Source organism: Crocodylus porosus, unplaced genomic scaffold, assembly GCF_001723895.1.
Source record: "Crocodylus porosus isolate Cpor-Errol unplaced genomic scaffold, CroPor_comp1, whole genome shotgun sequence".
Lineage (NCBI taxonomy): Eukaryota > Metazoa > Chordata > Crocodylia > Crocodylidae > Crocodylus > Crocodylus porosus.
Genome location: NW_017728886.1, coordinates 179,446,571 through 179,471,221, shown reverse-complemented (window position 1 = coordinate 179,471,221; position 24,651 = coordinate 179,446,571). Strand labels below are relative to the sequence as shown.

Sequence of the window (24,651 nt, the reverse complement as noted above, 5' to 3'; positions counted from 1 at the left end):
GAATTCTCAAAAACAGGAAATGAGCTAATCAGATGGTTAGAAGATTGGTAATATACGCTCACTTCAGTATATTCTTTTTCCTACTCCATCTTGGCAGCCGACTCCTTAAGGTCAATGTCCACATCCATCCCTGAATGCTGTCATAAACTATCTTGGAGTACCAAATCATGGGTCTGTATGTCTTCTATGACAAAATCTTCCCACTACCATCAAAAGCCCTGTTTTAGTCCTTTGCTTTATTGTAAGAGGGTTACAGATATTTGAGTTGGATCTCAGAAATGTCCCTGTTGCAACATTTCATCTCCTGGACTTCCTGAAAATTTGCCTCTCCCCAGATGGTGAAAAATACAGGACTCCATAAAACTCCAGAGGCCTGTTAGCTAGTGTAATAATGGCTGGAATATGCTCAGTACTTCAGAAGGTTTCAGTTATAAATGGATCAATCAGGTAATAGATGGGTCACCACCAATTAAAAAGGAAGGTGAGATCCAGTCAGCATGGCTCCAGAGCAGAAGAGGACACACAAGTAAACAGACCAGTTTGGCACAGCAAGATGTGAAGGAGATATATGTTCCTCCAGTCTCTCTTTCAAAGTAATGAAAGGTACAGGTATAACCACACAAACTCTAGTGGCTGCATCTATGTGTGCAATTAGCATGTAGCAATAAACTTCGGTGTAGATCATGCCAGAGTTGTTGCTCCCAGGTACAGCTTTTACATATGTGCCCAGAACAGCAGCATGTTGACCCAGGGCAGTGCAGGTCCGGCTGGCAGGAGGCCCCCAGGGGTCAGCCTACCAGCCCAGGACTGTTTCTTCCTGGCCCAATGTGCTGCAGAGGAGCTGGCTTGGAAACAAGGGATGCATCCAGATACAAATAGATATTTGGTTCCCTAGGGATAAGTAGAGGCAGTGCACCTTGCACTGCCACTTCTTGTCCGTAGGGAACTCCTGTGCCACGCATGCTTTGCCGCAAGGTAAACTGCCCTGGGGTGGGGTAAGAGAGCCTTACCTGGGGTTTTGGGGGGCCTCCCAGGGCTGCAGCCATGGTGATTCTGCCGTGCAGAGCCCGGCTGGTAGTGGAGTGTGGCTCTGGGTGGCTTGGCTCTGCTTTTCAGCAGTGTGCACTGGCCAAGCATGCATTGCTTCTTCCCCGCCCCCTCCGGTTTTTTTGACCCCTGGATATTCAGGGGTCAAAAAAAAAACATGTGAAAAAACCCCAGCACAATGCACACATGGGCAGCATGCCCTTGCAGTGTGGAGAACATCGGACTGTGCGGGATGTGGCACATGCCACTTGACCAAATTCCTCTAGAGATGCCCAAGCGTGCTATAGTGTGGGGCTAACTGGTAGGCAGGCCCTGCACTGTAGCACCCTCGTGCCCCAGCCACCATCTCCAGGTGTGTTTCAGCACACATAACTACTCTGCTGCAGGACAGTATTTGTCCAAGACAGTATAGCAGCGCGTAATTAATTTTCTGTGCCCTAATATGGGAGTACATATAGACAATGACACTTTATTATGGAGCTAATTAGACAGCTCTTCAGTAAAGCATACTCGTAGATACACCCACTGTGTATTAAAATGCAATGAACTATCTTTCAGTTTCAAAGAGACATCTTAACTAGTGCTATTTTACCAGGTAATAAAGTCCTAGGACTCACAGCATATGGATGTAGGTCTTTTTAAAATGCAGCAGCAGAATTCAGAATAAATTAACAACCTTTTCCCATACACACACATCCCCAAACATATTTAAGCCTGAGATGTTTTCTGAAAATGGTGCAGATTATCACTTTGAGCTTGAGTTGCCCAGAAGGTTTCTAATCTCAGGGAGTACCACAGCCTGAGGGAAGAATTCTAAGAACAGTATAAACAAATAATGCTATTTATGCTATTATTTAGCTTAAAATGGAAGCCAATTGCTCCTGAGGACTGCATTTTTAAAATGCAGACCATTACTTTACCAGCAGTTATCAACCTTTTAAGACTCAAAGAACCCCTCATTAGACTGAAGGCACCCTTCTGAAAATGGCAGCTCTTGGTTGTCACTTGTTTTTTTACTACAAGAAATATTACACTTTTTTTTTTCTGTTGCAGAAAGATCACAACAGATTTAAATATTTTTAACACCATGGATTCCTACTTGAAATTTCTGGGTTTATTGTGTGAATCATGTTTGCTCACCTAACAATGCTAATATTGTATGGTACCCTACAGCACCCTTTAAAGGATCTCAAGGCACTCTAGGATGCTGTGGCACCCTGGTTAAGAATCACTGCTCTGCACTGTCATTTTCAAAGTATTCCAATTACTTTGATGGTAACTACTTAATTGTCCACTGTTCAGCAGTGAGTGATATACAAGAGTGGGCCTTATGGGTAGGTAAAACAGTCTAAGAAGTTAGATTCTCCTGCCAGGTTTCTGTGATTTTCTTTTTATATGAATGGATTTAACATCAGGAATTGGAAATTGCTAGAGTCCCTGTTCCTTTCTCATAATGCAAACTTTGCAGCTCATAAACCTTCTTTGGATTTATAACAGGAGAACTTGCTTTGGAATGTCTACTGAATCCTGTGCTCCTGGGAACATTTTTTATTAATTTTTTTAATGGAAAGCAAAAGCCTTATGAAATTATAGAAGCCAGCCTTTGTGAGCAGTATTAGTCCACTTCTGTGCCTCAGTTAGAGGCCCCTATCAAAGAATTAAATAAATCACAAAAACTCCACTGTGTTTCCAAGATGAAAACAGCTTTCTGTACTACAGTCATTCATAGAAACACAAACCACAAACTATTATCAGTTTTTACTATAGTTTACCAGTTTGCCTATGCTTCTAGCCCAATAAGAAGCAAACTTAGAGGCATGATAGCAAATTTACAGCTCCATGGTTTCACAGAACAGTCCCAGTTAGCTGGTCTACCTGAAGGCGAATATAGCCACTGCATGCAGAATGCCACTCAAAAGAACTTAAACTGAGGAAAATGGGACAAGTAAAATATTTCTCTAATTTCCCATTGTTATATTTAATGTCCAACATATCAAGATTTTCTTGTCAAATCTTAGCAGAATTACTGTAGCCTTATTTTAAGTATTTATCCATTTTAGAGACATATAACATACTTAATACACAAGGCAATGGACTTGTAAAAGGAGACAGAAGCCCCTGGCAGACGCTGCATTTATTACAAATTAACATGTTTATCACACAATAAATTGTATTTTGCTAAATGTACAAGAAATTTATCATGCAATAAAAATGGTGCACTAGATGCAAATATGGTGAACAAGCCTTGAAGATGTTATATTAAATGTAGAACACCTTTGTGGCTGGTTTGTAGTGTGCTTTAACTTGAAACTGCAGCATGTTATATAGAGTTCCATAACTTTACCAGGTCCTCCAGTCTCCCAGAATACATTGCTCTAAGGGACCCCAGTTCTGTCCACCGGTTGGGGGTGCATACTGAGATGTACAAGAAGTGGGGAAGTATGACTTTCCTATTCCAGGGATAATCAAGACAGGTTGATCCACAGGATTTCCTAGCCTAGTCCTGCCAATCAGGTGATTATTGGGATGGGGTAGGTGGAGGGTGGGGGATGACTTGGATAATCCTTGGTAGCATCTCTCCAGCACTCTTAACAAATGAGTGTCAGCAGAGCAAGTTTGTGCACCATGTTTTTTGCCTTCAGGACAGCCTGCCCTTACGTAGTCAAACCAGCCACATTGGGCAACATTTACATCATGTAACAAGATTCCTCAGTACCCATTCCATGATGAAAATAACATCTGCTAAAGGACTAAGGTTCCACTACTGGCTTTGTCTAGGGTCTGATAGTGAGTAAATGGCAAACTATTTAACTAAACTGTGCCTTCTTTCAAAACCTCTCAAATAGGATAAAAATGGTTAGCCACTTTTGGAAAGCGCTTTCAGATTTAACAATAAAACTGCTATACAAAAGTTAAAGACCATATCTATCACCCTTTAGTAGAGAAATGACAACATATGCATTTTGGGGAACACTAAACTTTTAGGTGGACAGGCCAACTATTGTAGATTGTCTTTTCTTTGAGCTCAGAGAATAAGTAACTACGTCGGGTGTATGCACAGAATTAGAAATATCAATCTCAATGCATCTTTTGCATGCCTTTCAAGTCAATTAACCATCTGTTAAATTAAACAACTGCTTAACAATTAAATTGGTTTTAAATAGAGCAATAAACTAGCAAAGAGTCAACATAACTCTGCCAAGAAAAAGATAAGGACTCAGTTGAACTTCATGATTTGGCTAATACTTAGTATTCAAATTAAAATGACTGAGAATTCAGACAATTTTCTGATATGTCTTTGCTACCAAGATGTTATTGCAGTAGCATAACTGGGGGGGAGGGGTGTGACTGAAGCAGCAGCCCCAGACACTGTTTTTGTAGTGGGGCACATAAGCAGACATTGTTACAGTAGCAGCTGATCATTCCGCCACAATCAGTATGGCAGGAGTCAGTGTGCTGCTATGCCTTTGTGCTATTGATCTTTTCCTTTATGCAATAAATGTTATTACTCTTGTTTTGAGTCAGGCATTTAAATACCAATATAGGTAATAATTTTTCACTTCTGATAGTCTAAGCAATATTTGTCAGTTTATGCAGCTGTCATTGTAGAATCTTTCATGCTTTGCTATAATTTAAAAAATAAACACCAACTCCTAATTGACAGGAAAAGAAGAAAACTATGAGAAGGAAGTGTGATATCATTTTCTTATTGTTATCCACAATGACCTAGGATAGATGCAGAAACTCATCTTTGACTTTTTCCAGATGTCCATGGAATTGGATCAGCATTCTGGCTTTGTTTTAAGGGGATGTGCATGTGATGAACTTTCTTGCTTATATATTTTTCATACATTAAAGAATTTAGTCAATATTCCAGTGAACAAAGTGAAGTAATGAAAAGTTGTTTAGAAAACCACTATAAAATACACTGCAGGACACAGACTTTTTGTATGCTTTGTGTAACTTGTAGGCATATTTTTCAGAAACAATGTGAATATTTTTGTTTTACTCTCAAGCCTGGGCAAATTAATTAAGCAGAATATAAATGCAACATATAATGAACATTTCTGTTAGTTAAAAGTCCTTTCCTGAGGATCATATGAAACAATTGTGACTTGGCAGCCTATAAAGTATTTAAGGGGTGTGCACCAGGAACTGGGAGAACATCTGTTCACCAGGGTACCCCATGGGAAGACTAGGTCCAACAGCCACACACCCTTGGAAGACCATTTTAAGCTGGACATAAGGAAGAACTTCTTTACTGTCTGAGTCCCCAGGGCCTAGAATAGACTCCCCCCAGAGGTGATGCAGGCACCTACTCTGGATTCCTTTAGGAAACACTTGGATGCCTATCCTGCTGGGATCATTTGACCCCGCTAACTGCCTGCCCTTTGAGTAGAGGGCTGGACCCAATGATATTGCGAGCTCCCTTCCAGCCCTAATGTCTATGAAATCTATTAAATTAGTATACAATAACAGAAAAACTGCACAGGGCCTACTCCTACAAACCTTATTCAGTTCTAGCAGGAAAAATTCCTTTGGACAAAATCCTGACTCAAGCTTATACGGCAGTAAGAGACTCCCTAAACTGGTTCACACCTGACTGAGGGTTGGTGTATCAAGGCAAATACAAAGGCTTACTCTACTTGCAGTTTGGTGCTTCTAATTCTAGAAGATTCCTTCTCCTAGTTTTGCTAAATCCATGGAGCTGAAAACTTTCATCTCCATTAATGTTTACACTGATACTTAAGGAAAAATGTGCCAGGGATGGAGTTCCAGCTCTCCCCGTTGGTTGCAGATTGTTGGGGGGAGTGGGGGGTGTATGTGCATGTGTACACACACATGTGCATAAGCACGTGACCACATGCACACACAATCTTTTCAACCTTCATTTCTTGGACTGCAGCCCAGGCTTAACCCAGGGAAGAGAGAAAAACTGTATGTTCAATGCACCATTTTTTCCTGATTGACAGATCCACACTGGGGATATAAGTTACACAGAGAACACATCTACACAAGATGCCTTACTGCACTGTACAGGAAATTACCGCATTGTAAGCATTACTGTGTACATATACAGACCCATACTGCACAGTAATTTGCTCTGCTCGGCAGTTAATTTGCTACCTGCAAATGCAAGTAGCAAATGAACTGCTGAGTAATTACTACACAGCAAGGCGCATGTAGACAGCTGATGACCAGATAGCAGGGCCAGATTACTCGCTGCCCCCAGGAGCTGCATGCTGCCAGGGCAGGGTCTGCCACTGCAGCCCAGGTGGAGGCAGTGTCTCCCTGCCCCCCACTCTGCAATCACAGAACGAGGGCTGGGAGATAGATTCCTGCCCCTGCTCCGCAAATTGTGGAGTGGGGGCTGGAAGATTGCAGAGCTGAGGCAGGGAGCTCCCTGCATAGGGAGAGTTCCCTGCCCAGCCTGGAACTGGCTAGAACCTGCCCCTGACTAGGACAGTTCTCAGCCAGCCCCAGACTGCATGGGAAAGTCTGCACATGCAGCCTGGAGCTGGCTGGGGACTGTCCCATTTCAGACTGTCCCCAGCCAACTCCAGGCTGCATGTGCAGACTTCCCTACTCAGCCTGGGGCTGGCTGGGAACTGTCCTGGTCAGAGGAAGGTCCCAGCCCCACAGATTTTTCCCAGACCTGTGCCCCAATCAAGCAATCAAGGCACAGGGCTTGGAAAAACTGCAGGGGACGGGCAGGTCCCAGCTCCCTGCCTTGATCTGCCAGTGGGGCATCTAGCCCCATGCCTCAATTGCCCAGTCCAGGGATTGCTGCTCAACAGTGGATCTGGGCTAAGACCTTCCCCAGACCAGGACGGTTCCCAGCTAGCCCCTGGCTATGCAGGGAAGTCTGCTTGCGGGAAGTCTGACCCAGACTGGGTGGTGAACTCTCCCTGGGCAAGGAAAAATCTCCTAGCTCCCACCCCATGATCACAATTGCAAAGTGGGGGCCAGGAACTTCCTGCTATCGGAGCAGGAGGATACTGTCCCTGCCTGGGCTCCAATGGCAAAGCCGGCCCCAGCAGCAGACAGTTCCTGGTGGCAGGGAGCAATCTCCCACCCTCTGCTGCCAAGTTAGCCATCTACCTGGCAGCACAGTAATTACTCAGCAATTAATATGCTACTTGCAGTAACAGTCTGTACATGTAGACAGTGATGCTTACTATGCAGTAATTTGCTCTATTGCTCAATAAAGCTCTCATGTAAACATTTTCCAGGATATGACAAATAAGCCAAATATTTCAGCAGAATATGTTAAAGTTATCCCCTCTATGATTATAAAGTCTACTTCTTTTCCTTTCTTTTAATTTAAGACTTGCGATATTAAACTGCATGTAATCTTATCATTTTCTTATTTCTAACTTTCTGAAGCATATATTTACAGCTAAGGGTAAGAAACTATGTAATCACCTGTTGCATTATGAAAGACAATCTTTCTTTCTGCTGATAGTTTTACTTTTTTAAATTTGGCCAGTTTTATGAAATTTGATTCTACTAGTTAAACAACAATACTGAAATGTACCTCTTGCTTAGCTTGTAATAGCTAATTGGGTAACTTGAGCTGCCTGGTTACTGAAATAGTGCAGGTCACTGCTCAGTAGTAAAGCTTAATAGTCACGGAAAACTCTTCTGTAATGAATGAAGCCATTGAGAGACAGAGACAGAGAAAGAGAAAGACAGAAGGAGAAAAGTGTGACTATATGTACCTTGATACCACTTTAAAGGGCATTATTTACCACCCTCACCACATCACCACTTGCTAACATCCCTGTTTCTTACTATCTTTTGATAAAGAACATACATCTAAAAACTGATTATAAAAGAAATAGATAAAGGTGAAGAAATTCTTGGAATGCATGTACAGTGAATCTGGAATGGTCATTATATTCTAACTTCCAATATTTGTTTACTCTTCCTGTACTATACACCTGTGGGATGGTAGTTATAGTATGGGAGAGTCCCTAGTCTACCTGACTGTGCAAAATCCTCTTGTATAAAACAGAAAGAAACCCAGGTTTAGAAATAAAAATTACAACACTAGATCTCGTATTCTCATAAATTTTATATCACAACTGTGTGCAATTACTAATATATAGTAATATATAGTAGACCACTATACCCTACAGGTGGAAGCAAAAATTGGAGGGCCATTAAAAGCTACATCTGGCATGTCAACTCTGTTCTTAGTGTAATTTTAGTCCTTTGATGGCTCTTCACATTGGAGGTAGGAACATAGCTGTTTTTCATGAACCACCGCATTATTCATAAACTCCCAAATCTGGGGTTCTTGAAAAGTAAGTATCTCCACTGAAATGTTGAAACCTGCTACTCACCATCACCAGTGGCACTACCAACCAACAAAAGGATTCAAGCCATATCTATCTATCTACTCTAGATAGATAGATAGATAGATTTTATATAAAATGAAGTGTACTTCTGTCTGTCTGTTCACTTATAACTCAAAAATGGCTGGTCCTATCTATTCTAAGCCTCCCAAAATCACTGAATACCATCTGAGGACAATTATAGATGGGTTATTTTTCACTAGACCCTTTTTGGACCTTCCAGTGACTGGGATTACTTCACTTCTTAAATAACAAACTGGTACCACTCCATTTTGAATGTAGTGAATTCAGTTCAACTGTCATTATTATAAAATGAAGTGTATGTCTATGTATGTTCACTTATAACTTGAGAACGGCTGGTCCTATCTACTCTAAACCTTCCAAAATCACTGAATACTACCCAAAGAAAATTATAGGTGGATTATTTTTCATTTGACCCTTCTGGAGGCTTCTAGTGACTATTTAAGGGAACAATGCTTTTCACACAGGCAGTTATATGTGGCTTGCTCCAGAGTTGATGATTGAAGCGGGTTGCATATACTGGCACCAACAGGAAACACCTTGAACACTGCTTACAAAGAAGTTCTACAATAAAGACCTTTCATTTGGATGTCATGTGAAATGTCACTTGGTCAGTTCTGAAGTAATTTGTTTCCCCCCGTTCATAGTGATCCTTTGTTTCTTTAGGAGACACATTGTTTTGAAAGTATGCCCCCAAACCAAGAAAAAATTAATAAAAGTCTTGCTTGCATTCTGTCTTTAACCATTGGCTGGAGTAAAATGCAACCATAGAATCATACAGGGCTTTCAGATTTTAAACTATATAGCTGGTAACAGGTTTTTCTGATATTCTTCATGTTTAGAAATCAGGTTCACCCATTGGTCATTGGATTTGAAATGATAATACATATATTCCCCAACTTCTTATAAGATTTAATCAAAATATGATTACTATATATTTTATTTATGGTTAGTATGGAATATTTTTGACATATTATCACTCTCACCGATTATAAACTTTCTGCTTATAGTCTAAAGTATTCTTATAATTCCTCTGGTGTTCAGTTTATTGATTCCTTTAAGCAAGCCTCTGAAGGAATGTGGTATGACATACAATTCAGCAATCCATATATTGTGCATGGACAGAAACTGAACTCTAATTCATATTTAGTCTCTAGAAAAATATTATAGTTGTACTGAAATAAAAGAGGGAAGTTTAATGCTTTAAAATTATTTCCACATTTTTAAAAACATGAAATTGGATTTCTCTGTTTCACATATTTGGTGGGCTTTCCTGTGTGAATTTTAAGGAAACATTTTTATGCTGGGTATGAACCATAAGCATGACAGATGTGTTATATTGTTTATGCAAAGGGCAAACATAAAGTACACTTGCCTCTCATATCCTGCTTTAGTATTGATTCAGACATTACATCTGGCAGGAACTGAAAGAAACTTTAGTTCTGATTTTTCATTTGGAAGCCAAGTCTTTAAGTGTGTAATCAGTTTCCTGGAAACCATCATGTATGACTAAGATAAAATCATTCTTATTATCTACTATCAAATAAAATGTTGTGGTTTCACTTATATAGATAATAGTCTTTTTTTTTCATTCTTAGCAATAAAGGTGCTGTGAAAACAGTGCTGGGTTTTAAGAAAAATAATCTTCATGTAAATCATAATATGGAGATATCTGACAATCAAATCTAATTTTGCTGAAGTGGTATTATTAGGAAGATCTTATAAACTACAGCCAACACCAAGATTACAGGTTTGACATACCTAAAACCCTGTTTCCCTTGAAGTAAATGGCAATTTTGAAATTAACTTCAATTGGTTTAATAAACCAAAAGCTAAAAATAAAATTTTAATTTTAATATGTAAGCAAAAGCAACAGGGTAAGCAGCAGGGGGAGGCAAGCAGGGGCACAGAGGCTGTGGGTGCAGAGGTGGCACCTAGGCTTTCATATTAAGGGGAGAGACAGTGAGGGAGCTGACGGGATGTAAGATGGTACAGTAGTGTGCAGGGAGCTGGAGCAATGCTATTGGGGGCAGACATCAGCTGCAGCAGCTGCCTGCCCCTCCCCCTTTTCAAATCCAAGATATGGGGATTAAATGGGGGGTGGGGCTTGTCTTGAATTCAGACAAGTATAGTATATGTAACTAAGTTGAATGTATGTCTGTAACAATGCAAAAATTGGCCTTATGCCAATTTAGGCTGCTTCCTTTCTTGTGGGTATTAGGACCCTTTTTAAATAAGTTCATCTGATCCCTCAGAATGGAGGATAGCTTTTCATTTTAAGTAATGTGGCAACACAGGACTTTCTATTCTGTGCTGGTTAGTAGAATGTCCTACAACTCAGCCTTTCAGATCCTTATATTCATGAGCTGTTGAATCCATGGGAGCCCACCCAGCTGCCACAACTCCAAAACTGTGAAAATGAAACTTTTCGTTGACTGGACCATTTGTTTATTTGAGCCACTTGATTACATACCACGTACCTTCCGCAGCCTGGACTCCATCTAAACCAGTTGTGTAAACAAGGCTTCTTTACAGCTCTCGCATTATTAACATTTCCTACAAAAATTCAGGAGGATTCCATAATAATGTGCGCTTAATAAAGACATTACATAGAACTAAAGAAAGCAGAAATTGACAGAAGTATTTATTGTTTATAAGCGGGGGAAATAACCATCTGTGACATGCATAATTAATATACAAAAATATAACTTCTAATTGATAAACAGTACAGCAGTGCTAAAATATGAGAGCAAATTCAAAATGAAAATATTACTTGCCTAGAATTTGATTAATCCACTTTAATATATTACACTACTCTGCATCCTACTGTATACTACATGTTTGTTCTAATTTGACCATGGAAAGATTAAATCTAGGAATGAGATATGTGATGGTGTGGTTGTTTATGAGACTCTAATTCTCCTCTTTTCAAATATGCCACAAATCACAGATGATACTTCATAAATCAACAAAATATTGCCCTCTTTTTGTTTGATTTCTTCTTCACACTAATTTGCCTTTCTGCCTTATTTTTGTTTCAGTTTTATTGAAGATGAACTGTAGAAAAATGGTGGGAAATTGTTCTGTACTTTCTACAGTGAGATTCTCTCTCAAAGACAACTCCGGTTTTCATTCACAGAAAAACAGTCTTGCCCAATAGTTCTTCACAGTATAGCTCAGGTGGCATATACACTTCCATGCAAATACTTAAAGTAAATGTAGTTATAGAATTTCACTTCGTGATCCACTGTTAGAAGGATATCAGATTGAGAATATCAGCCTTTTCTCATTATCATCATTGCTACACAAGTCAAGAGTTTCTGCCTCACAAATCAGATCAATAGTACAACATAGCATATGGTGCATCAGGTGTAAATTTGGCTGACAGACTTAATCGAGATGAAATGGATAACTTCAAATTATACAGTATAATCTCCCTGGTGATCTCCCTGGTGCCTTGCAAAAAGATGAAATACAGTTTTTATAGAAAACTGACACCTGGCTGTGTTCATGAGCAATGAATGCTTTGTCACTCATATCATCATCAAGGTGAGTATTTTCCTGTTGGCAAAATGGTCTGTCTGTACAGTACAAAGCATATAAAAACATTTAAATAATTTTTAGCTTTCATTAATTCAGAATGTTTGAAAAGCAGCTATACAAATGACAAAGACAGAAAATAGATACAATGTTCAGAACTTACAATATATAGCAGCTGAAAATTAGCATTTAAAATACAGCCTGATTTACACATGGTAGCACATGACTGGAAATAAAATAGCTATTATTGCAATACTAAAAATACAATGCATACTCACTTTCTGAGCTGCTACGCAATAACAGTCAGGAGGAAATTAAACAGAACCAATGACATATGCTTAAAAAGCAATTTTGGAAGCTTCTGTTTCCTCAGTCATAAATTTCCTGGTTGTTTAAAGTTAAGACGGGTGAAACTGTGCTGAAAATAATTCTCCCTTAATTCAGACTACAATTAACTTCTGTTCAAAGACCAAATCGTCTGCCAGCGAATAACCTTCCCTGACCTAAAAATTACTGTTCAACACCTTTGCACGACTTAAGGTTTACTACAGGATATCTGCATAATTAGTGAAGTTAACTACAACCCACACACTTTTGGAAACTGATTATATTATGGTATGTCTGAAATTTCTATTGTACAATTATACACCTTTCAAGTATCTTATACAGTTGACTATATTTGCATGTATACAACCATGTCTCATAATCATCTTACAGCAAATAACTATCCTGTTTGCTATTTTTTTACACTACTATATAATAATTATGTCAACATTGCTGCAACATTAAGCTGAAGTTAAAGAAATGGTTAATTTAAATAAAAAATTAAAAGATCCCATATCTTTAAAGTTTTCTTCCAGGCTGTTATTTCTCAAGTCTTTTCATTTTTTAACTTTTTTAAGCTCACTGGAATACAAAGGGTATGGACAGACTTACATTTAAAATGCACTAAATTCTGCTCCAATTTTGAGTGCTTTAGGCAATGGATAGATATGCTGCCTCCTCCCAGGGCACTTCAAAATCACCATAATAGCACACAGTAGCATGCTCTCCAATCAGGGGGGGCATGACACTGTTTTTTGCTCAGTCTGGCAACTGTGTTCCATCAGGGGTGGAGAGAGAGAGCACAGCAGACAGCCAATGTGTGCTTTTCTTGTGCTCAGCTCCTGCTTTTGGAGATGAAAAGCCATGCAAGAAACCATTTTATCCAACCCTGGAGCTGAAGAACAAAAATAATGATCTTCCCAGTTAAATAACCGCAGATATCTGCAAAAAACTATCTTGATCAGAATATAATTTAAGTCTACTATCCAAATAGTCAAAGGTATTTTGATACTGAAATCTAATTAAAATGGAGATGAGCCATTAATAATAGTGACCTGTATAAATCCTTTTGAGGATCTGATCTTATATGTCACTTGATATTTTAATAGATTATATTATGAGTATAAATATTTTCATTGACAACACAGGGTGAAAGATATACAGTGCAGGATTGAGTTCCAAAGTGAACTTTGAATTTTGATTCCAAAGAGTCTTCTGATTAAACTTTACATCTGTATCCAGATAAGCATAGACATTTGGTTCCCCAGGGCCCCAGGGATAACTAGCAGTGGCATGCCTTGTGCCACTGCTTGCTGTCCCTGGGGAATGCCTGCGCCACACACCCTCTGGCACATGACAGTTACCTCAGGTAGGGTAGGGAAGGCTGAGGCCAGCAACTGTACTGGCCCCAGCAGCCTTCCCTGGAGTCCTGTAGCCTGCTGTGAGCCTGGCTGTATTCTGGTTTTGGGCAGGAAATGCCTAAAAGTGTGGTGCCACAGATGGGTCTGTGATGCCACATACCTCATGGCTGCACTCATCTGGATGCAGCCTACTAGTTTACCAGGAAATAATGGGTATTAAAAACCCCCCAGCAACAACCTGACAGCTTCTTAGTGATGACATGTGGATTATTTTTCATGCATATTTAAGGGCTGTATTTTACTCTTAGTCTTTGACCAAGATTAGGGCTAAGTACAGATAGTCAAAAAGCCCAAGGCTGAAGTGATTCAATCTTTGCAGGTTAATCCAAGCTGCATAGACTGAACCAATAAGCAAGCAAACAGACATTCACTTCTGATTCCAGAAATGCAGCCACATGCCTGCAGTGGCCCAGGTTAGAAGCCAGGGGGCACTAGAACAACCCTCCTTGCATGGGTGGAGGAGAGCGCTTGGGCCAAGGCTAGTTCACCTACCCTATGAGAGGGGTTTGTGTGGGAGATGCAAAGCATGCTGGGATGCTTGAGTCAACTTGAAACTAGAGGGGATCTGGGACAAGAAGCCGATTTAACCTAAATCTGTTAAATTTGACATTACATCCATCCAGGTTTATCTTAAACTGGTTTTGGTCATTTTGAAAGTGGTTGAGGTACACTGAACTTGTGTTGTGTTACATATCTGAGCCAGTTTTCAATCACTTATGAGTAATTTCACTTATATCATGGTAATTTCTGTCTTGAGACCAAGAGTTCAATATACAGAAATAGCATAAATGTAACCCTCACAATAAGCGAGGTATACCCCATATATTATAACATAATATTTTTTTAAAGCTCACTTAATTAAACTTTAGGACAAACATGTTTAACAAGATTCCTTTAAGCTTCTATTCTACCAATACAAGGAAAATTTTGGGCAGCGTATATAGCTTCAGATCTCTGCACCTCAAAAATTAAAACAAGTGAATGAAGAAATGAGGACAAGGAAATAAAGTTAAAAAAGAACGTCTCAAATCTGACTTAGTCAGGAAAAAAGGTAGACAAGTCATTGAACACTTAGTTTAGAAATTAAAAATAAAATGTTCAAAGCAGATGGAGATAGTAAAAAGTCTCATATTCAGAAGCTATGAGAGTTTTTTTGAATAATACTGAAAATAATCAGTCTGTTCTCTGACAAATGGAGAGGTCTTTTCTACAGATAAGCCAAGCAGTTTTTCAAGAGCACAATGTAGGGTTCAGCTACTAACCAGTAGGTCTGTTAATAAAATAAATACTTCTAGAAAATACAGTTATGCTTTGAATATAAAAAATAAAAATATCTGATTAGTGCTCAAATTCTACCCAGAAGTATTGGGGCAGGAATTCCTAAAATGACATGAATACAGCCTTGACCCCTGCCACTTGGGAGATTTTGGAAACAGGGCAGAAAAAAATTTTAGGCAATACTCAGATATTTGGAAAATTCATTTCTATCCAACTGTCTCATTTGCACTACAATGTTTCAGGTAATCTTTTTGATTAGTAGAGTTTAAGGTACTGTAGTAGAGAAAATATAAGGCTGTTTTCCCCCTGGTAGAATAATAAATCAAACAAAAACTTGCCAGATGTTAAAGATTTACAGTATTAAATCAAACTAGTGTAATCCAACAGGAATTCCCAGTAGGTAAAAATAAATTCCCAAAAGGAAAACACTAAGAAGCTGTGACTCCTTTCCTTAGTCCTCGTATGATAGTGTTTGAATGCTCAGTAGAGATACTGAATTTATTTATGTTGAATATTGTAGATTCCAAATATAGAAATAAGAATTTCTGAGATACATCAGTAATATTCTAAATAAAACACATTTGTACTAGGTTCATAAGAAATTTAAAAGTACTTAAGGGGAAAAATACTTCCAATGCTTAGTGGTGATAGTTATTCATGCCACAGTCACCAAAACAGACTGTATTATATCTGACAATATACTGCTTTCCATATTTTTCATGGGAGAGAAACTGAGATAGAAACCCAAAGGAAGGTCAAAAAGAAGGCTGAAATGAGATCATATTAAATTGGAAATCTTCAAACAGGAGTGGTAGAAAGCATTGCTTAATACAGCTAACCCTGGATTTGAGAAAGTATCATAAAATGACATGCTTTATTGCACAAACACACATCTGTTTATAAAGCAGCTACTGGAAATTGAGATGTGCATTATAAGGGTGAAAAGTACGGTAACAGCAGTTTCAGTGACTTGAGTTTCTGCCAGGCAAAATAAAAGTAACTGCACATGATTCAGAGGAAGAACACAATGAACAGGCTCAATGTTGTTACAAAGTTGCTCATTACAAGGAAAGGTTTTATTCTTCATTTTACCCTTCAAAAACAAGATCCATCTCTTATTTTGGGGTATGTTGTACACAAGCAAATATGGTATATTGTAGGGAATTAAATCCTTAATGTGCTTTCTGAATTTATACATGCTGCCTTTTAATTTTTTAGGATTACAAATTCTATGACCATGAGTCGTTCAACTAATCTAATAATCGTTATTTTATTTCAATAACAGTACAAACTGACAAAAATGATTAATAAAGAAATATCACTATTGTAGCAATACTACTACTACTACATCAAAGAAAGATTTTGTAATATATTTAATGTCATAACTGAAACCTGGTTGGTATTTCTTTTAATAGTATACTTTGACTGAATAAAAATATTTTAATAGGCAGCACAACAGATATTTTGGGAAGATTTACAGAGCTTGTGTCTGCTGTATCTATTTCCTCATACACTCATATGAACTGTTTAAAAAAAAAAATGAGTGAGGTATTAACTGTCAAATCTGCACAATGCAGCCTTTAACAAACCAGAAATTTGGTATTAAGCTAAATGTGGAGTTTTTACAGACAAAATTTTATTAGTGCCAGGTAACAGTCACAAGACTCTAGGGAAAAAGAACCCTCCAATAATTCAGTATTTCTAAATGCTACTGTTGTTTCAACAACATAGGTATTAAATACTCCAGAAGATGCTGTTTGTAGCTGTGCTGCAGTGAAAGTGTATGAGCTTTAAAATGAGTGGTTACAATAATAAAATGGAAAAACTAGATATCCCGATACTTGGTGGTCCATAAACAGGAACACTACCTACAGTTGCAAAGACTAAACCATCTGCGGCATTTAGTTTTGATTTACAAATGCCTGAGATATAGAGCACAATTTCAGAAAATACAACTTTCTGTATCTACACAACTTTAATTTGACTTTTTAACCAAGGCAAATACCAAATATACATGTGATACTATACTTACTTAAAGAGGTGGGTTTTAGTTTACTTAAATTGTTACTGTACAAGTTAACTCTTTAAGCAATGACAGTTTTCATTCTTCCCAGAGTTTAAAAGTTTTGCAAAGTTTTCCATTACCTACCCTGACAGTATTTCCAACAGTTTGTAACTCAGTAGGGAGGAGAAAGGAGAAAAAAAAAATACCGGAAAGAGATCTCTTGGCAAACATTTTGGCACATGACCACATTGAATTAGATTAGCTTCAAAACTGGAAAAGAAATCTGTTTACCCTCCTCTCATTCATCAGTTAAACTGATGTTAACTTAGACTATTGTATACAGGACCTGAAGAGTTCTATGGAATTCTACCTCTATCCTAGAGCCAGTGTGGACTGCCTGTGCAGTTGGCCCAGAGTACATGTACTTCTGCTATACAATACAGTGCTTAATAATAATATATAGGGGTGCACTAATTGTGGGACCTGATACCAACCTGATACCCCATACAGCTGCCACCAGGTGGTTAAGTCTGGTGTGGTGGAAGGAGAGGGGGAAGAGGAGGCATGGGGGGGCGCAGATTAAGGCCCGCTGTGGTGACGGAGGGGACAGGTGCTGTCCAGCCGGTGGGGAGGGGCCCGAAAGAAGGAGGTGCAGCTTGTGGGATGGGGGCAGCTCCCACTGCTGCTTGCACCGTGGGAGTGGGGGAGGGGGGGCATGTGCCCCTGGTTCTGCATGGCACAGGATGGGTGGCAGCTGAAGGGTGGAGCCAGAGCCAGCACTGTGAGGAGCTGTTCTCACCAGGGGCTGGGCTCAGAGCAACAGTGCCGATGCACAGCAGGTGCATATGCCCCCCCTGACTCAAGAAGCACTCATTACCCATGTGAAGCGGGCTCCAGCCAATCTGGGAGGGGGTGACAGCCCTGTTCCCAGCCCAGTGCCACTGCCTAACACAGCTGCAGCTTTTCCTGGTGCTTGGGTAAAGGCAGGGCATTGAACTGGGGCTGCGTCAGGCACTGGGGCGGGGGTCAGTGCAAAGTTGGGAGTGGAGCTGTGGCAAAACTTAGGGTAGCTGCAGCCTCCTCCCAGCACTGCCAGAGCCTGCTCTAAGCCCAGCCCCTGGTGAGAAGAGCCCCATGCAACACCTGCCCCATGCCACCCCGCAGCTGCCACCCACCCTGAGCTGTGCAGATCTGGGGGCACATGCCCCCCTGGTCCCTGCCCTCAGCAGGGGAGGGAGCTGATCCCACCCCATGAGCCATGACTCTGTCCCCCCACCTCCCCAGCTGGGCAGTGCCTGCCCCTGCCCCCTTCCTCACTGCCCTTTCCCTCCCCAACCTTCTGACTTACCAGCTGGAGGCAGTTCTTCATGCTGCTGTCTCTGTCCCATGCTGCACTGCAGCTGTGCACAGCAGGGGCTTTTACTGGCCAATTATTGGCCCCATAGGGCTGATATCTGATTTAGACAATTTTCTTCATATTGGTACCGATCTGATATCCGACTGATGTATGTATTCTACCTCATTAATAAGAGTAAGGACTCAGGATAGGGACCAAGAATAACTGTCTGGGGCAGGAACTGTATTTACCTGTTATATGCAATGCATATTTATAGTGCCATTACATAATATGTATTTTATTTGTATAATCTCATTTGCTCTACATTATCAGCTTTGCTACTTTGTTTGTCCATTCCTTCAACAACTGTCTTTACACATTTTTTTCTACATCTTTTTCAAATGGAACAACCTTTGCCATAGCAGAACTTTGGCTACCATGGTCCCCTGCTTTACCTGCAGCTGGTTAGAGTATTGTGTCTTGTGGTTGTGTCAGGGTTGTTTGTGCAGTTTCGCTAGATTAGGCAACAGATTTGTATAGGATGGCTTAGATAGAGATGATTCTGCCTCATGCAGGAGATTGGACTGGATGACCTCTGGAGGTCCCTTCCAGCCCTACTTCTCTGATTCTATGAAATATCTTTCTGGGACTAGTCAAATAAGGCAGCCTATGCTCCACCTAATACATTCTACCTCAAGCCTCACTTCTACCATGATACACATAAAAAAGGAGTAATGATGGCTAGGTTGAAGTCCAGTTGATTAAAGTCATCACTAGGAATTCGGGTTTTTCATTCACCATGGAAAAATGCAATAAAATCCAGATTTTCTCATTTTAAGGAGAAAAACCCAGATTTTTTCTGAGGAAGGAAGAAGGGAATTCCAAGCAAATAAGATGGCAAAGTCCAGCCCTCAGGCCCCTCCCATTTTAACCAGTGGTTCATTTGACAAATTGCTTGAACAAACAGAGAAAGGGTACTCACAGTTAAAATTGGGTTCAATTTTTTTTCCAGCTTCAAGACTGTTTATTGTGATCTGGAAGATTATGTGCAGCAGCAGGAATGACAGACTGGTGAAGCATAGGGATTTTAATAACCGTCCTGTATGTCCTAGAAGACAAAAACATTACAACGTGTACAGGTGAGGGAAATGACAAAAAGCTGAAGCAATGTTTCCAATCATCCAAGCATAGACATTTGTAAAAGTCTGGTAAACAGAAAAAAGGCTTTTACATCCAAGCACCTTTACACTATTTATGGATTCACCTTGGGGATTAGCATTCACTTGCATGTGTACAGCATAATTGTAATAAGTTTTCAAATATAGCAGTTCAATTATGAAATCCCACTGACTTGTATCAATCATAGAATCATAGAAGTAGGGTCGGAAGGGACCTTGTAGAACTTCAAGTCTGACCCCCTGCCTGGGCAGGAGAAAAATTGGGCTTAAATGACTTCAGCCAGCTAGGCATCAAGACTCTTCTTAAAGACCCCCGAGGTAGGAGCCAGTACCACTTCCCTTGGAAGTTGGTTCCAGATCCTTGCTGCCCTGACTGTGAAGTAGTTCTTACGGATGTCTAATCTAAACCTACTCTCCAACAACTTGTGGCCATTACTCCTTGTTATTCCTGTGATATAAGCTTTCCCTTTTAAATATTTTCTTAAATTTTTCAAAATGCACAAATGTCAGTTTTAAACTTTAAGAAACTTTACAGTATTTCTATCACCAAAGTCCCTGGCAAATGCTACACTTAAGACTATTAAATGCAACTTAAATAGTAATGTTGCAACATGTTTAGGGAATTAATGGTGCTACAGAAAGGGAAAATAGCCAAAAAAATATACAAAAAAGTGCAGTATTTTTGTGGCTGGTTTCCATCACACCTTAAATTGAACCAGGTGGAAAGGGTTAGGATCACACCAGACCTGGAACCAGCCTTGGTGTGGATCCCCCCAGCCAACGATGAGCTAACTGTCATATAGCTCCAAAACCACACCAGGGCTTGAGCTAGCACTGGTATGGTCCCCCCCACCTGTCAATGATAACTATTTGTAAAGCAGCCCATTTTCAACTTGCCAGCACAGGGAGAGCACAGGATCATGATCACATCCTCCTAGCAAGTAGCATGTGATTAGGATCTGATCCAATTCCAGAATCATGCATCTTGCCTTGCACGTGTGGCATAGTAGAAGGCCCAGCTTCTGGAGTTGGGGATCAGATCCTATCACATGTCTAAATGAATATCTATCAGATGCCTCAGTCATCTGACAAAGACTAGAATAGTCAACACTTCCAGAGATGGAGAGGTTGGAGAAGTGGGAATCAATCTTTCAGTACAAAAAATGAAAGATTACAAATAATGAAATATTTCATTTTTCAAAGATTCATTACAAATAGTGAAAGATTGTATTACTTCTTTCATTACAAATAACCTGGGTTAAAAGGACAGTAAATTGAAACTGCTGCACTGGTCAGAGGGAGTAAACATAAATTTTTAAATATATGTTTTCCTTTCTACAAGGCAATTTTGACAGATAATCTGCTCCCTATCCTTTCTCTTATGGGAAAAATTTTGAACATACTCTAAAGACAAAAGACAATGTCGTATTCACTTAGCTATTGCTTCTACATGACTTACTAAAAACTCAAAGCAGAAAACAAATTTAAAAATGTTTGAAAGAGGTTTTGAAACTGTCCTTATGTGTCCATACCAAATTCTTGCTTTTTTCCATCAATAAGAAAGGTCAAAAGAAAGATATAGATGTTGTAATACTTCTTTGAAATCCACGTTTCCTTCTAAAATACAAAACATATTCCATGTCTAACTTACAATAAACAAGTTGCATTTCTATAGTAACTTCCAGCAAAAATTTCAAAAATTAATGCTCAGATCCATGGGTAAGCATTACTTCTCCACATTTTAATATGTTAAAAAACAAATATCTTTGTTTCCCCTGCACTGACCCATAGCATTTTATAGGGTGGTCATGGCATTTTGGATATCATTCCTTGTAGTTATGGGCAAGCGTCTGAAGTCACAATTTTGGGGATTCTTCCATTAATGATTATCTGCAAATACAGGAACTGGATGAAAGAGCCCAAGAGGCCCCTTCTAGTCCCACATTCCTAGAAGAACTAAAATAGTTGACTGAAAATAGGATGTGGAAAAATACCTTTGTAGTGGCTTCATTAAATGGAGTAGTAGTTGTTGCTCAGGAGTACAAAATGGTTGTTCTGCATGAGCCTGTAGTCATACAAGTGCAGGAAAACTGATCCAGCTTTAACCTTGTTGAAGATGTTGAATGTTAGGGCAATTTAGCTAACTTGTATCACTCATGCAAATGTAACAGCTATCTCTGAACAGCTGCTGTGAGCTCCAAGACAGCAACTCCCTTTCCCCTTTCAAAGCTGCTACAAACAGAAATATGTCCGTACCCTGAGAAATAAAGGGGCAGAGCCTCCTCATTTTCCCCCAGGTTCCCACATGAGAAAAAACAGATCTTTCTTCCACAAGTATCCAATAGCTCATGAAAGAGTAGCTCAAGCTGTCATGGACTGTGTGGTACCATCAATGAAGAAAGCAGCAGGCCCCAAAAACCAAGTGCAGTATACTAGGGATTAGGAGCCCATTTGTGTGTTCCAGAAGCCTTCCTGGGGTTTGACCAGGAGTATGTAACTATCTACATGATGAATAAAGAGGCAAAATAACTTGTATACACTTATAGAAAGCATAGTGGGTGGCTGTATCATCATTCTAAACTCCAATTTTAAGAATTAAATCCCCAAATCAAAACTGCTCCAACTAATGTCAAAGGCATTTACACAAAACCCCCCACACAAGTACATTCAAGAAACACTGGGAAAAATAGTAATGGCCTACAAGGCTAAAATAAATAGATATTTTCTCCAAATTATTTGCTTGGCTCTACTGATAAATTTACAGGGAGGTTAGATACCTTGGACAGGTAAACATGGAGCATTAGATCAGACAGAAACAGAAAAGAGTAACATGTCTTTTGGTCCCCTGTGTATTAGTACTTTTAATGTAGACTCTTGGCTCATGACTAGTGCTTGCAGGAAGCAGGACAACAAATTAATCAAAATAATGATATTCCTAGGATCCACAGAACATGGATAAAATAAACAACTACATACAACAATTTTTATTGAAAAATAGTATATATAGCGTAGTGCAATAAAAGGGTTGCCAAATCTCATGATTTTCTTGGAAGTTTCATGATATTTGGTGCTGTTCTTACATTGCCAGCTCCTAGACTCATATGGATAGGCAAGAGCTATGAATTTCATTTTTAAAATAATCTTATAACCTTCGGAGCAACAGTGAAAAGCCTAAAATAAGAAGGACCAAACAAATTTATTATTTTTTAAAATCCCATGATTTTTAAGATAGTTCTGTGATTTTGGGAGTTGACTCATGATTTTTGAATGCCAGGCATTATAAAACTGCTATTATTACATTGGAAATATCTGTTGTGCCTTTTATGACAGGACTAAAGCTCGACAAAAAATTCTGGATGAAAACTCTTTCGCTAAATGCACAGATTCATGCCATTTTTGCCATTTTTGTTTATACAAATAGAAAATTCTGAAAAATGTATTTCATTTTTGCATTTCTAAAATGAAGCCTTCCAATTTTGCAATTAAAAATTGTTTCTCTCTCTCTTTCTTCCAAATTTACTAATTTCAAAAAAATTAAAAGAAAAAATCTTGAAAGTACAAACATTTGAACTGTGGCACCAATGAAACATTTTTACAAAGGATTTCACAGGAGTTTACAAACACCAATTATAATGAATTAAGCTTCAGTAGGTAAGTCATCAGTACCACTTCTGCCAGCATTAGAATGGAGGAAGTATAATCAAAGCATACTAGGGAGAGACATATGAGGGATCAAAGCTACCCAGTATTGACTATGAAATCCCAAGAGGCTTTTCTTATCTCTGACATGGCTGGACTAGAACCAACATTGAAGCAGGGAATAGCAGCTGCCTCTCCTGAAGATTCCTCTTAGTTTTGCTCACAAGAAACTAGACACAATTTTGAACCTGGCCCTATGTACCTTCAAGGAGTGAAACATGTATAGTATCCCACTTCAGAATTTTTAGAGAAAAGTCAAAAACATTTGACAGAATGAGGGTTTCAAAACTCAAGGGATTATGGAATTCAAGATGTCTGCCAAGGAACAAATGAAAAAATTGGATAAAGGATGGTTTCCAATTTACAGAGTTAATATAAATCAGTTTTTCTGTACTTCAGAATATATTTTTCCTTATACTGGGAAATTTATTTCTAAGCTGCACAGAAAAATATTAATTGCATATGTGTACAATTGAGTGGCTTAGGGAGGAGACAGCTGAATTTAAAATCCTGATATAAAACAGAACAACTGAAAATTAGGGACAGGAGATTGTTCTTATCCTTCTACAATATTTTATTCACAGTTCAGCACACATCTACAATGACAGAAAAATTCCATAGGTCACAATGAGAATGAAAATAGAAAACAATGTCTTATAGATGCTGGTTAGCTGTGTACATTCATTTTTAGGGGACAGACACCATCGAAACAAAACACACAGCTCAGCATTCTTCAAAAAGAAGAATCCATTCATGGCTATAAAGTAGCAGATGAAACCAAACATAACATACACCTGGACTGTATCCTGGTGTAAAATTAAACAATGAGATGTCTTGATTTGTAGTTTATAAGACAAATCTTGATTTCATTGGGTGCATCTACATATCTGTTTTACCGCAGGGTTAACTAATTAGCTCTGCAGTAAAGCACCACTGTCTACACATGTGCCCATAAAGGACATACTAAATTAACTCCACTGTAGGACAGTGCTGTCTGCAACAAATACTATCCTACAGCAGAGATATTCATTGTGCCTAAATGCACATCCAGATGGTGACCGGGGCTGGCTGGGGCATGAAGGTACTGTAGTGTGGGGGTTGCCTGCCACCTAGGCCCACATTATAGCACCCCTGTGCCCCAGCCATCCCCTCTGCAGCACACTGAGCCAGGGCAGAGCAGCTCCAGGCTGGCAGGCTGACACCCCGGGTCCCTGCCAATCAGAGCTGCTCCACCCCGGCTCAATGTGCTGCGGTCCTAGTTTCATAGTTTCTAGGGTTGGAAGGGACCTGAGTAGATCATCTAGTCTGACCCCCTGCCATGGCAGGAAAGAGTACTGGGGTCAAAAAAACCCCAGCAAGGTGTACATCTAGCCTCCTCTTAAAGACCCCCAGGGTAGGAGCCTGCACCACTTCTCTTGGAAGCTGGCTCCAGATCCTAGCC

At 39.5% G+C, this 24,651-nt stretch overlaps 1 protein-coding gene across 3 annotated transcripts in view; it reads right to left on the bottom strand.

Moving 5' to 3' along the window:
- PIEZO2 (piezo type mechanosensitive ion channel component 2) overlaps positions 1-24,651 on the bottom strand; it is a 498,844-nt gene that overhangs the window by 294,870 nt on the left and 179,323 nt on the right. For all 3 annotated transcript variants that reach the window (XM_019545872.1, XM_019545881.1, XM_019545888.1), the window contains exon 3: positions 19,316-19,441. In XM_019545872.1, the coding sequence (XP_019401417.1) occupies positions 19,316-19,441 (126 nt within the window). The remainder of the gene's footprint in view (positions 1-19,315; positions 19,442-24,651) is intronic.